Raw genomic sequence first — 15,055 nt, forward strand, 5'->3', positions numbered from 1 at the left:
TGTTCTCATTATTAAACTGGCATCAGGGGACAAGGACCGAGCTTTTGTTAAATTCATGATGAATAAACTAAGCTGCTATACGATGGATTAGGTCATACAGAAAGGGCTTGTGTGAGTGGGTTCTCTCTCTTTCACTTTTCTGCCATGTGAGGACACAGCAAGGACTCAGATACCCTATGCACTTCCCAGTCTCCATTATTTTGAGATAAAATTTTCTGTTCTTTGTAAAGTTACCCAGCCTCAGGTATTATTACAGCAGCACAAAACAGACTGACATACCAGAGCTGGTGGTGTTGATGAAAGGTATGTTTAGGAATGACAGCTAGTGGGTACACTGTTTCTTTTGGAGGTAAGATGTTCTAAAATTGTTGTAATGATTGCAGAGCTCTGGATATGAAAAAAAAAAAGAAAGTCCCTGAATATACTTTAAATGGGTAAATAATTTGGTATATGAACTGTATCTAAATAAAACTGTTCTCTGCCCCCCAAAAACCTTTGGGGGTTATGTTACACCATGAATGACAGGTGGGAAACAAGCCACACCAAAAAGGATGCATCACAATAAGAAAAGCTTTCTTTCACGTCCCTTTTTTTCTCCATTTCAAATCTACATTTAAAGAAACAATTAGCCAATAGGTTTCCTCAATGGAAAGTTCCTAATATGAGAGTCTTCTCAATCTTAGCCATAGCTCCCTAGAGCTAAGGAAAACAAGCCACTTGGTTGTTATCTATTTTCTACAGAGTACCAGAAATCTTGAACAGTAATTACAGTGCAATCATTCTTATTAAAGGTTCTAAATAAAACTACTTTAATTAAAATGTACATTATCCTATTATGTTATTGAAAGCTCAGTCCTTATTTCTGATGCCAATTCATGCCAATTTAATAATGAGGACACGATTTTGAGAAAAAGGAAAAATAAGGTTTATTGTTTTGCTAGCAAAGGAGAAACCCAGGGGGACTCCCAGTCCCAGAGGCTGTGTTTCTGCCCCTCAGGAACAGGGGGATTTTAAAGGAACTCTTCAAAGGTTGCATTCCAGTTGTGCTCTGGGGTAAGGGGTCCCAGGGCGCCCTAATGGTATGTTAGATATTCACTTCTTAGATCCTCTGGCAGATATCTTCTTCCTGTGGTGGGTGTGTTCAAGGACAAAAAACTAGGGGAAGAAAAAAAGATAACACTTTCTCCCTAATCTTGCTAGGGAGGGGGAGAGGGGAGAAGAGAGAAAAAAAGTCCTTTTAAAAATAAGCCTCAGAGCAGCAAGGGCTATATTCAAAAAGAAAGTGGACCACTGTAACATTATTTTCAGAGATAGACATAGCTAAGAATAATAAAACTTGTACATTATGCTAGGTTTTATACCTGATATTTTCATATATGTCATTTTCATTATTACAACAATCACAAAAGACACCATTTCCATTTTACAGAAGAGAAAATGATATCTGGAGGTCAGTGGCCCACAGTGGTCACCAGCCTAGGACAGCAGTACAGGTTAACTCTTGGCTTAAAATTTAATGATTGCTATAAAAATATTAAATGAACCCTGCTAGTCCAAGAGATGCTTGCTCCTCCTGAAATGGAAGTAGCTTCACTTTAAAAACACCAGAGAAGACTCCCTGTTCTAAACAGAATATAAACTGTAAAATCTCATAGAAAAATGTATTTTTTGAAATTGTTTTATACATATGAAAGTTAATTTTTTAAGTTTTAAGAACAAATATTCAGAATTCAAATTCAAATAATTCCACAGATTGCTATGTAGAGTCTCACAGAGGGGTAGATCTTGAAAACAGAAATGAGATTGTGTGAGAGAATCTATCTTATAAAGTAGTATAATGTAACTACATGGCACTAAATTGACTTGTAGAAAGCTAAATTAACTGTTTTTTGGTATTATAGAGTTCTGACCTTGAAGAAGAAAATGCTTTCTTCACCATGAAAGGAAAACACTGACCAGCTACACAGGAACCACCATCACCCTGCAGCTCTAGTAGAATAGACCCCTCAATTTCAGGGGTAAGGCAGAGTCCCTCTTTTTGATCATGCTTATTGAGCAAACACTTGATTGAGCTCAACATGTGCCATATTTCAGGAGAGAAATACTTTGTCCACAGAGAGGTCAGAATGCTGAGGAAAAAATATCAAACTCAGGGATAGAGGCAGTCTGAGAGAGCACATTCAACCTCACCACGTTCAATATGTCCCAACAGAGGTCAGTGAATAGAGCTGTCAAAACCAATTAATTCTCAAATACTCTTAAGTCTTGATTTTCCCCCATCCTGAGTAATCACTGTTTTGGAGCACTGTATCACACTGGCAAGTATAATACACACTATTTTAAAACTGCAGGTGGGAGGAGGGAGATAAGAAAATAGATGGGTGGGAATTAATGGCACACACATAAGGAGATGTACCAGAAAGAAAAAGGTGACAACTGCAGAGGCAGAAATAAAAATGCCTCTAAAATCACAAGACATTAGAGTAGAAATATCTCAAAAGATAACAATGACAGCATTGTGATGATGTGCATGTAGAACCAAAGAAAAAATTCAGTTCTATCATCAGGATACCCTGAAGGAATGTCAAACCATATCAAAGAACTGAAAACAGGAATCACTGTTAGTAGTGCCTGGGGCAAGGTGGGGTGGTACCCTACCATACAGGATAGTTTCTCCTCTTCATTACTTTACCAACAGTGTCTCCTTAGCCACTAGAATGATCTCTGGGTTTAAGGACCAGCATAGGGCCTGTCCAGGCCACAGTGACAATGCTAACTGCTTAGTGCCTGCCTGGGTGAAAGAACCTGTCCACACTACAGTTTTTAAGAAGTTTTCCATGTGCCCCTCAAAACAATAAGGAAATATAGTTAAGTATTCAGAAGTGGAAAAACAAATTAAAAATCTGTTTAAAAATACCTCTGCCATATAGAAGTATTTATTTGGTGATAGTATCAATTCCAAGTGCAATTTATTTTCAGATGATGCTTTATTTCTGTAAATTACACTGATTATTTTATTTCTGGATTTAATATATTTCTAAAGAGTCTAGTTTCCTTCATGAGATAGAAAAAGTAGAAATTTCTGCAGCAGGGGAGATAGTGGCCCCAGGTGAACATTGTAAATAAAGGCAGAAAGCAAAATATGGAATCAACCCAGGTGTCCATCAATAGATGAATGGATAAAGAAAATGCAGTAGACACACACAATGGAATACTGTTCTACCATAAAAAAAGAAAGAAATTCTGTCATCTGCAGCAATACAGATGAAACTAGGCCAGTAAATTTAGTCAGTCAGGCACAGAAAGATTAATATCATGTGTTCTCATTTATATGTAGAAGCTAAAATGCTAAACTGTTGATATCACAGGAGTGCAGAGTAGAACAGTGGTTATCAGAGATTGAGAAGGGTGAGAATGGAGAAAGGATGGTTAATGGGGTACAGGTGGATAGAAGGAATAACTTCGAATGTTCTGCAGCTAAGTAGGGTTTAACTCTATTTCAAAATAGCTAATAGAGAATTTGAATGTTCTGACATAAGGATAAATTTTTAAGGTGACAGAAATGGAATTACTCTAATCTGATCATTATATTGTCTATGTGTACTGCAATGTCATATTATACAATTATAAGTATAAATTAAAAATAAAAATACATGTTTTAAAGAGGTAGGCAGGAGGGAGACTCTCCAGAATGCTAATGTGAATTCTTAAAGCTGTTTCCATAAGACTTGAGGCAGTTTTTGAAAGTTGCTTTGTCTTTTCATTACACTGATGATACAGAAACTCAAGACAGCAGAAAGGCCCAGGGACCTGACTTTGCTGCCTGTTCCCATGAGCAATCAGGATGAAGATGGGAAGAAAAACACTACCTGCCCTAAAGCCTGTCAGTGAGGTGAGCAGCTTTCAGTGCTGTCTTGGATTCTTGGATTCAATTCTAAGAGCTTTTCACTTTATCTATGTAAGAAAAAAATAATTATAAATTCTCAGACACAGGAAACAATCTGAGACATTTAAGGACTGTCTGACAAAAGCACCTGTGTGGAAGCATAATTTCCTAAAATAGTGGATGAGAACAGGTATGTCAAAGAAAGCTAACTGGACTTCATTTTGGCAACAGTCACAATGCTTCAGCTTGATAGATAGAGCAGTCATTTTCTTATGGAGGGAAATATTTATAGACTGGATCCAGTAATAAAATAAAACGAAGATAAATACATAAGAAAGCTAAGAAGTAGCAACTATTAGGTAAACAGAAATGGCTGTTACATAGCCAAATGGTTGCCAACAGTAAATTTTAATCTTTATAAAAATTAAATCTTTGAGTTGAATCTCAACCTTTAAAAAATAATTGATGAGTTTTTCAATTTCTAAAGGACAATGTCGGCTATATACACAAATACTAAACCAGCAGAGCCAACAGAGCTCCTGCTAAAGTCAGGAGGGAATTTGTGGCCAAAAGAGGGGATCCACAGAGCCCTTGCAATGGAGGTTCAGTGACAGTACTCCTTACTGGGGGTTAGACCCATCAGAGTGAGGAAAGACCAGAAGAGAGACCTACAGGGTTGGAGCACTGCAGCTGGCAAACGAGGAAGGGCCTTTGCTAAGGTGGTAATCTCCAGAAGACACTGCTTCTGAGATAGAGGGGGCAACTTACAAAGTGGAGGTTAATTTATGAGGCCTTGCAGTGAAAGGAAGGAATGTAAGCAATGGAGATAAATTCAGAATCTTTCCAAAAGAAAGGAGCATCACAGAACTGGAAAACGGACCAAGCCTCTACCCACCGCTCCATATAACACTGTTCAGCACAGAAATTGCATTTAATTGTACTAACAGAAAAGAGCAAACTCAGACTCTATGAAATAAATCAACCCCCTCAATCTTCCATCATAAAAACTTGGGCTAATGTAGGCCCACGAAACTTGGCAACATTAAACAGAAAAAAGAAGCAGTATTCATACAAAGCTAATATCTAAGATGGAAAACTGCAACTGACAAAAATGTACTTCCCATAACAACCACAAAACAGAGGAAAACAACACCTCATGTGATTTAAATATTTAAAAAATTTCTGCAGATATAAATACGTCATAAAAGTAAAAATCTAAAAAGTCTCAGACCAGAAATACACAAAAAAATAAGATGAAGTTTTGTTATAAATTCTTGAAAGAGAAAAGGATAAAATCATCTTAGAAGTGAAATCTTTGTTATACCTCAGAGAACAGGTACTACTGTTATAGAGGAGAAAAATGAAAACAGCCAAGAGAATGAAAATGAAATGAAGGGGAAAAAAGAATAGGCGAAAAAGTGATATTGAGGATAGACAAAAAGCCAAAAGACCCAGTAGAAGGGAGGAAAAAATATCCACTGAAACAGGTTTTCAGATTTGCTCTTAAAATAAAACTCAACTCCATGTTCAGTACAAGGGACGAAACTAAAAGTCATTCTGTAACACTTAAAATAGCCAAAAGTATACCAAATATATCAATTGACTTTTTTAGATTTGTCACAACAAATAACCCCAACATCTCCCAAAGGTGTCTCTTGCTCAGTGTACTGGTTACTGCAGGGTGATGTGGCTACTGGTCCTTTCTCTAAGGGTCACCATTCTCTATTCTGGAAAGCAGTTATCTGGGATATCTTCTTATTTTCTTATAGGGGGGAACCCATGGCAGCTGCCCAGGTGTTCCCTGCACTTTTGATCAGAAGGAGCACCTGTCTCTTCCACTGATACTTCCTCAATTCAGTCACATGGTCATCATAGGCTCCAAGGGGAGAGGGAGCCAGGCAGCACAGAGCATGTGGCAATGGAACGAACAATGTTATGATCCTCTTACATAATACAGTCCTAAAGCAGGCAAATACAAACTATAAGAAAGCAGAGATTCTATTGGAATCAGACAAAGTAGAATCTGAGCTCCAAAGCATTAAATGGAATAAAGTTCACTTCATAACGCTAAACATAAAATTAATGAAATTACTTTAGTTATAAATATGTATGTACCAAAAACAGTAGTCACTTTCATAAATCAGAAACTACAAGAGATGCAAGAATCAAAAAAACAGAGGCGACATTAATACACTCCCTTTATTCCAAAGCAGATCAGATAGATATATAAATACAGACAAGGAAGACCTAAACAATATAATCAGTAATTAGATTTTACAAATCTCTATCAATCCCTAGTAAGAGAATATTCACTCTCTCATTCCTGAACACAGGTAGCAAAGAAAATCTCGGGAAGTTCTCTAATTATAATAAAGTAAAGCCAGAAGTTAATAATAATATACAAAAAGGTTCTTCTGCCTGGAATAAAGTCCCTAAATAACTCTTGGCTCAGAGGGGAAACAAATCAAAATGAAGACATCATACATAAGGATCTACAGTTGTGTACAATTGAAGTAGTTTTAAATAGCCACAAATGTAAATAAAACCATAAGTATTTGGATCCATAATAATAATATGGAAACAACAAATTAATATCTATACCCAAAAAAGAGCCTGAAGGAAAAACAAAAAATGTCAAATAAAGTGGAAATAAAATAATGAAGGTAAAGCAGAACTTAGTAAGGCAGAAGACATGAAACCAGTGGAATAAATCAAAATATTAATTAGAGAAAAAGGATCAAAAGAATCAAGGGAAAAGAGGAAAGCACAAATACAAAACTAAGAATGGTAAGAAGGAAAGAACTGTTGAAACAGAACATTTTCAGAAATCTGCAAGTAAATTTTTAAAAACCTTTATGAAAAGTTTCCTAGGAAAATGCTTAGGAGTTATCAAAACATACCTTAGTACAAATAGAAAAGTTAAACACTCTAAATTCCAAAGAAGAAAAAGTTATCAAAGAAATACCACAAAATGTTCAATGGTTTCACAAAAGTGGATTATACTCCTACATTCTATCTTATTTTATTTTTTTGCACCAGCGATTAAACCTCAGGGGCACTCAACCACTGAGCCGCATCCCCAGTCCTTTTTAAATTTTTATTTAGAGACAGGGTCTCACTGAGTTGCTTGGGGTCCCAGTGAGTTGCTGAGGTTGGCTTTGAATTCTCAATCCTCCTGCCTAAGCCTCCTGAGCTGCCTAGTTTACAGGCACACACCATCACACCTGGCTCCTACATTCTTTTTGGGAGGCACCTGTAACACCAACACTTCAACCTGATAAAGACTATACATCAAAAAATTGTTAAGTAAAACAAATCTGTAAGGAGCAGAGTTAAATGTGTGACATTCTGTGTGCTGCATAACTTGCAAAAAAACAACTTGTTTACTCTGTGCTGTGTAACTCACAAAAAACTTGTGCTGTGTAACTTGCAAAAAAATAACTTGAGTGCTCTGTGCTATAATGAGGTAATGATGTGGTGTTGCCCCAAGATAAGATTGACATTGCCCCCAAGTTGGAGACATGTGCAACTGTCCCTGAGTAAGATAACTAACTTCCCTTGGACCAAGACCGGATGCCAGGATCTGATAAAAAGGGTTTAAAAGGACTCATGAAGAGCCTAGCTCCAGCCCCCGTTTTACATCAATGACACCAGTGTCCCACCAAGCCTGAAGGGGACTTACTGACTTGCTCTTTGCTTGATGGACCATCCATCATCCTGACCATGACTGAGACGTTCCTGTGAAGTGACAGCGGAGCTGCCTGTGTGCATCCTGCCTGAGATGTCTCTGCCTGGCCTGCCTGCTGTGACCTCGCCGCCCAACTGTCCTCGCCAATCAGGACTCTGGCTGAGGGAGTTCCCCAGCGAGATCTCCTGAGCTGTCTTCCTGGCTGCTGCCCTTGGGAGTCGCTGTCCTTGGACTCAAGACACGTCACACAGGAGTGGACCTTAGGAACGGGTCTCAGTAAGGAGTGAGTTTTGTTTATTCGGGGCTTATAATAATTTAGTGATTAAGTTGTGTGTGATATTAGTGTGACAAAAGCATCAGATAAAAGCCAACTGATTTTGGACCAAATTTACTCTCATTGACCCCCTCCTTGCCGCTCATGACAAAATCTAAATAAAATATGTAAAATCAAAATCCAACAGAACTCATTAAAAAATAATACAGTAGGATCCAGAAAGGTTTATTGTAGGAAAGCAAGGATAGCTCAAAATGAGGCTACCATTAATGACCACATCAGTACCTCTAAAAGAGCAATAGGTTTAGCCTCACAGATACTGAAAAGGGCTTCAAAATACAACACTGATGTCTAATGGAATCACCCAATAAAACAGGATCAACAGATACTTGCTTACCATGAAAAAATAATTTAATCTAAGAAAATATTGATTTATTAAATTTCAATTAAGTTATTATTTACACTAAGATCCATTTAAATGCAGAAATAATTATTCTAAAATTCTACTTCCAATTTCTTTACTGTGACTGTATTAGTCACTAAAAATTATTTGAAGGTACAAAATACTTTACTGACTTTATCATCTAATCAAATGAACACAATGTAAAGGTCTAAAAATAACATGTAAAGTCTCCTAGAACTAGTTAGGGTAATCCAGTGTCCTGGACACTCATTAATCAGCACGGATCCAGAATTACAGGTTTAAATATTATTTATATACTTAAAGGTAATATTTGGAGATTGAGAAACAACTAAGTAAAACCAGAAGGTCAAAGGAGAAATGGAAGACCACGTAAATTTCAGTAAATTCCTCATCATTTTCAGCATCATCAATAGATACTGATGAAGAAATTAGAAGTGTTCTGAAATTTTTTAGAATTATGATGGTAACCATCAGAAGAATGAAAAAGAGAAAGTTAAAAATGGCTACTTCTGGGGATTAAGAAAAGGGAAGAGTGTGGAAGAATTTTACTGTTCAACTGAAACCCTTTATACTATTTGTACTTTTCTACCATGTGCAGCTACTATGATACACCCTTTGCTCTTAAAGGAAAAAAAAAAAATCAGGATTTGTATTAACATTAATATACTCAGTCTCTACACCAACAAAACAGAATAGACTCCCAAGGAGCCACACACCATCACTGTGTACCACCTCTTCTAAACAGATCTTCCAAAATGAGAGATACAACAAACAACACAAAGCTGCAAACAGAAAAAAGGCCACTGCAGACAATTTATCATTTGATATCCAAACTGTAACTTGACATAAAATCAGACAACTAAATGATTATAATGAACAGTAATAAGCTCTGTGCGGTTTACTAAGCATTCTCATACCTCATTCAATCCCAACAACTCCTGTCCCTCTGCCCATTTGAAAGCTAAAAAATCAGAAGCTCCGAGTATGACCTACTAGGCTATGTTCATCAGTCAAAGTCCATGCTTTGCATTCCCATATATAATAGGTATTCTATTTCTTATGTATAATATATAAAAAATATCCAATATGTAGATTATCCTAGTTCTTACATTATAAGAAATATATACATATTGCTTATACTATATCACTTGTTTCTATAAATCAATCTGAAACTAATGATTTTTTAAAAGTTCAATCTACATTTGAATATGAATCATAACTTGGGAAAGATCTAAAAGATTTATGAAGGCTACCACATGGCCCACTATATTGTGGAAAAACTTGGATACACAATCTTCATTGAAAAAGCCTAGTGAAGAATACTGGTAAGAGCCTACAACGCTTAAGAAATATTCCCAATTTTTACAAATACCTCATAGGTTGTAAGGTCCTTCATTAAATTTACATGGATCCTGCCAGATTTTTAGGTTTTTGTTTTGTTTTCAAAATAACCTCTGAGATTGAGAACCTCTGAGATTGGAAAAAGGGGAAGATAGCATTAATAATCAGGAACATCTTTCCACTGTCTTAATTCTAAAGCCCCAATTTCTTTCTTTCTTTCTTTTCTTTTTTTTTTTTTTTTTGGTACAGGGGATTGAACTCAGGGGCACTCAACCACTAAGCCACATCCCCAGTCCTATTTTGTATTTCATTTAAAGTCAGGGTCTCACTGAGTTGCTTAGCGCCTCACTTTTGCTGAGGCTGGCTTTGAACTCTCAATCCTCCTCCTTCAGCCTCTGGAGCCTCTGGGATTACAGGCATGCACCACCATGCCTGGCAAGCACCACTTGATGTGCATTAAGAAGGTTGCTTGTCCTCAATCTATGGTCTCCTAGCATCAAGATGATAAACTTGTAAGGAGGTCTTTGGAATTCAAAACTCTTACTGTCAGACTCAGGCCAATTTAAGATCATACTAGTAATTCATTAAGATTCTAAATTAGAATTTGAAATTAACTACAAAATTCCATAGCTGATTTCGGGCAACAAACTAAATGACAATACAATTCTTTCAGAAAAAGTAAGGTTTGATTCCACAGCAATGAAAACATTACTATTTAACTAACATGCCGTTAAGCAGAAAAATGATACTAGTAACAGTAGTTTCATGCAATTTTGCATCCCTTGTCAACTGTGGGGGTATTGCAGGTAGGGGGAAAGGGGAATCTTCTGGGAAAGAACACCGACACTTTGCCTACCAAGCAGACAAGTCATAGGATTTGTGCATTACACAAAGAAAAATGATTTGATGCTTTCTTGTATTGATGCATATTTTCATCTAATTTTACTAAAAGCTACAAAAAAACAAGAGTTATGGAAAAGCACTGAGAATGCAGTACTGCTACAAAAAAACCAGTGTGGGTGGGGGATAAACACTGAGTGAAGGAGGAGGTGAACTAATGAAAGGTTTTAAGCTGCAGTTAGGATATTAAGAATATCTGTGACATGTGAAACCTGCAATATGCCAAGCACCCTGTAATAAGTTCCACATCTTCAAAATAATACTTGTCCCTTTGAAAGCACTACCTGATCTGTTCTTAAATATGTGTGCTCTGATGACATTCAGGTCAATACAGTGTGTTTTGTTAATTCTGTGTGGTTAATTAAGGAGTATGACAGGGAGACAGACTATACTATTTTTTTTCTTTATTTTTTATTGTAAACAAATGGGGTACATCTTATTTCTCTGTACATGAAGTAGAGGCATACTATTTGTGTAAGCATACATTTACATAGGGTAATGGGGTTTGATTCATTCTGTTATTTTTTCCTTCCCCTCCACCCCTCCCACCCCTCTTTTCCCTCTATACAGTCCCTCCTTCCTCCATTCTTGCCTCCCTCCCATCCCCCACAGACTATACTATTTTAAATAACGGATAATGGGGAGGAGTCAGGGTAGAGTGATATATATTCCAGCCCAGAAAGGTGATGACAAGAGCATGTGATGCCACATATAAAAAAAGGACTCCAAACATTTAAAATTGATGTAAAATCTCAGTCTTCCCATTGTAACAAAGAAACTATATCTAGTTTTTACTTCGAGTAATTATATAGTACTAAAACTCATGGGACTCCAAATACTCTTCTTTTTCAGAACTTTTCAGGAACCAAATATTACTGGATATAACACAATCACCAGAATATAAATAACACTTTCATGGTACTTTATGTGGTTAAAAGATTTTTCAGGTATTTATTTCATTAAAGGGTCAATGATCAAGTCTTTGGCTCTGAAATCCTGGAAGTCGATTAATTCATTTGGCCCTTTGCTTCCTTGCTAAATAACTGAATCTGACAATATTTTAAGTTTCGATAAATATGCAAATTCATTTCCCGTAATCATCATCTCCAAAATCCATAGTCTAAATGTTTTACAAACATAAACTCACTGACCCTCACAAATTAGGGCATATACTAGACATATCCCCATCTTACAGCAGAGACTGAGGCACAGAAAAGCAAACCAGGTCTCAAAGCTAGGATAATAAATTGACCAGCTTAATTTATGTCAGACACAGAAGGCAAAGGCTTTTGTGTCAACCGAGTATGAATGAAGTCTTTCTATATGGCCTGACAATGAGGCAAGGCAACAACAGCCAAAGAGATGTTTCTTTAAAAACAAAAAGGTCCTTCAAAATACTTTTTAGGATTTTTGGCTCAAGATTTGACCTACTTTTCCAACACAACAAAACACCTCTTGACCCAATGGAATGTTGTCCTGAGACAAGCATTCAGCACTGCCACGCTTTTTCCTCTGCCAAGTAGACACTCCTGATTTGAAATACACTGCCACCTCCCAGTGTGAGGTGCTATGACATTAAATTTTATCTGAATAAATTTTAAATGTTTTGTGAATCGATAAAGTGTTATTGTTTGGCATTAGCATCAAACACGAATCAATACTCTTTATAACTTAAGAGGGGAAATAAAATATATAATTTATAGCCATATCTTCAATCTACATGTCACATGAGAGATTTAGAAACCAACTATGCTGTGTCCTTGAGGACAGGGACCCTTTTCTTCATGCATCTTTGCAGTCCGTACTACTAGGCACTGTATAGAACCAGGTTGGCAAAAGAAGTCAAAACCCATTGAGTGTATTTTCTACACTAAGAGTCTCAATTGAATTTGTATAAAAATAAAATTGTCTCTAATAATGCAATGGCTAAACATGTACCACTGGTCCTTCTCAAGAATAAAAACTGGCTCTTGGTGATGGCAGAGAATTTTTCATTTTCAAAAGGAAAAAAGAAAACATGCACTCACAAAATTTCTGCCACGGTCATCCTAAACAGCTGAATCATTCACAGAATCAACAGCCCAGGTTTCTTAACAAGCTGTCAGTGCAACCTCGGGCTTTTTAAGAGGTCCAAATAAAACCTTCCCGAGGACAGCGTGGAAGAATTATAGGAAATTTACAGGATTCCCAAAAGATGATGACTTAAAATAAGGGCTGCGTTATCCTTAATCAAACAGGAGGCCCTGGCTATAAATCAATCTTTGGCAAAGGAAAAATACTATGCTGAAGAAATGTATCTACTAAATGACCACTGGGCACAAGGCCTCTGGGTCGAGGCCAGCGGGAGTCCAACCGCTGGAACGGGGGCTCCAACCATTGCACCCCCGCGGATGGCCACCAGACTCTTGGGCAGGCGCCAGAATGAGTCCCCGGTCCGCCCCTCCCCCGACGCCACTATCCAGTGTGGGCTTCACGGTGGTCAAAAGCACATATCCCACCCACCACACCGGTGGGGTCCTTTGCCCCTTGAGGCGGCGTTGGCCACCACAGCGCGGTCACCTCCGGGACGGAGGAAAATGGGGGTGGCGGGAATGCCTGGAGATCTCTGGAGGGCAGGCGGTGGCTGAGAGCTTCTGGGGCGTTCTGGGGGTTTCCAGGAATGCTTAGTCTCTGGGAAAACTCTAAGGGGTCTCGGGGGCGCGTGGGGCGGTTAAGGGCACCTAAAAGGTCCTGGGGACTCCGGGAGCCGGGCCTGTCGGGGGCTCTGAAATGTGCGCGGGGACTGGAGCCCCCTATGCGCAGTCTAAGGACGCAAGGGGTCTCTGCAGAGAGCGTGGGGTCAGAAGGTCCTGGGGGCGTTTGGGAGGATTCAGGGAGGCACTGGGGGTCCTAGAAGGGTCTCCCTGGTCCTCCAGAATGCCCGGTGCTCTTCGTATCCGAAGGGATTCTCCCGAGGTCATATAGGGCCCTGGGTTCACTCTCGAGGACCCAGGGAGACACTGAGGGCCAGAGGAGGGTATCCAGAGGGCGCGTAGCGTCCCTCGGCGCGTTCTAGAGAACTCAAGGTGGCATTGGAGGCCAAATGGGGTCTCTAGAAGGCATGTGGGGTACAGAGGTTCCTGGAACGTTTTGGGGGGGCCCAAGGGGGATGCTGGAGGCCCCAAGAGGTTCGCCGGAGGTCACCTACCACCTTGGGGGAGTTCCAGGGGACTCAAGGGGACGCAGGGAACCTGAGGGGATTTTCTGCATGGCTTTGGGAGCTGAGGACTTTTAGGTGCGTTCTGGGGGACACAGGAAGCGACTGGGGGACTGCGGTGGCTGCGGACTGGGGAGGGAGCCCGGTACGGAGATTCCTTACGGAACAAACATCTGCTGCTCACCCGAACAGCCCTCGGAGAAAAGAGTGGGAGGCTTTGACTCGCTTCTCGGCCTCCGCCATCAACTGCACCGCCTCTCGCTCCTTCCCGGCGTTGTCCATGTCGCCCGCCGCAGTCACCAAAGCTTGCTCAGCCGGCTCAGGAGAGCCCGGGGCGCCTTTGCCCGCTCTTGGCCGCTGGCGCGCAAGCGCGGAGCGCAAGGCCTATCGGGATTTGTAGTCTGAGACCGTGCCATGGCGGCGGAGGCGCGAGAGGCGCCGACTACAGTTCCCAGAAGGCCACTGGGCAAGGTCGGGTGCCAGGCTTCTATACCGTTGGCTCCCCACCTTTGGTGCGGGGGGCGTGGCCCTAGGAAGATGTCCGGAGCCAGGGTGGACTTGAATGTTTAAGAATCGGGAGTTGGAAAAGGACCTGTGGCTTCCGGTAAAGATTACTTAAAATACACAGTATCAGGATTCCCTGCTCAACTTGAGATGGACAAAAGAACATGGTACTTAACAGATTAGAATTCTCAGCTTCTTGCAAAACGGAATCTTATGTAGCCATTGAAAGCAATTTCATCAACCATGTGATGCCCACCCCACAACTCTCCAAAATAGGAGTAACAGCTGTTACTTATTTTTATCTCCCAGAACAAGACGTTTAAGAATACTCATCGTCCAGATATAAATTCCTGTTCCTGATTCTCTCCTAACTGCAACTTTTTGTTTGTCCTCTCTTTTATTAGAAATGAATTGAATATATGCCATATGTGCACAATCCACTTTTTATCGACTGAATTCTATTAAATGGATATGAACACTAGAGTGTTTTTATCCCTTACATAATGCCTGCCACAGAGGGTGGATCTCCTGGAACAAAATCCCTATCTGCTGTTAAGACTTATAATCTCCTAAGAAGTATGCACAGATAGATGCAATACTGGCTTCCAGGATTGTCCCAGAGGGAATTATATCTTAATATTATGTCTAGACCATTTGTGCTTGGTAATGCTAAAGCAGAGGTGGTAAAGCAAATATATGAATCACTATATTTAATTTTATATCACAAATGAGAATTTATGACAATTTTAAACTATTAAAATAAATAAACTGTGGGTACTGGCAAGCAAAATTTACATAAGAAAATTAAGCCTGTTTTTAGAAAGCAATGCAATAGAGGCCAA

The 15,055-nt window shown here is 39.3% G+C and overlaps 1 protein-coding gene across 1 annotated transcript in view; it reads right to left on the reverse strand.

The window, feature by feature from the left end:
• Positions 1-14,060, reverse strand: part of Napb (NSF attachment protein beta) — a 44,850-nt gene extending 30,790 nt beyond the window's left edge. The window contains exon 1 of the mRNA XM_047538929.1: positions 13,894-14,060. Within this exon, the coding sequence (XP_047394885.1) occupies positions 13,894-13,991 (98 nt within the window). The 5' untranslated portion in view covers positions 13,992-14,060. The remainder of the gene's footprint in view (positions 1-13,893) is intronic.
• Positions 14,061-15,055: the final 995 nt, after the last annotated feature.

Source organism: Sciurus carolinensis, chromosome 2 (assembly GCF_902686445.1).
Source record: "Sciurus carolinensis chromosome 2, mSciCar1.2, whole genome shotgun sequence".
NCBI lineage: Eukaryota > Metazoa > Chordata > Mammalia > Rodentia > Sciuridae > Sciurus > Sciurus carolinensis.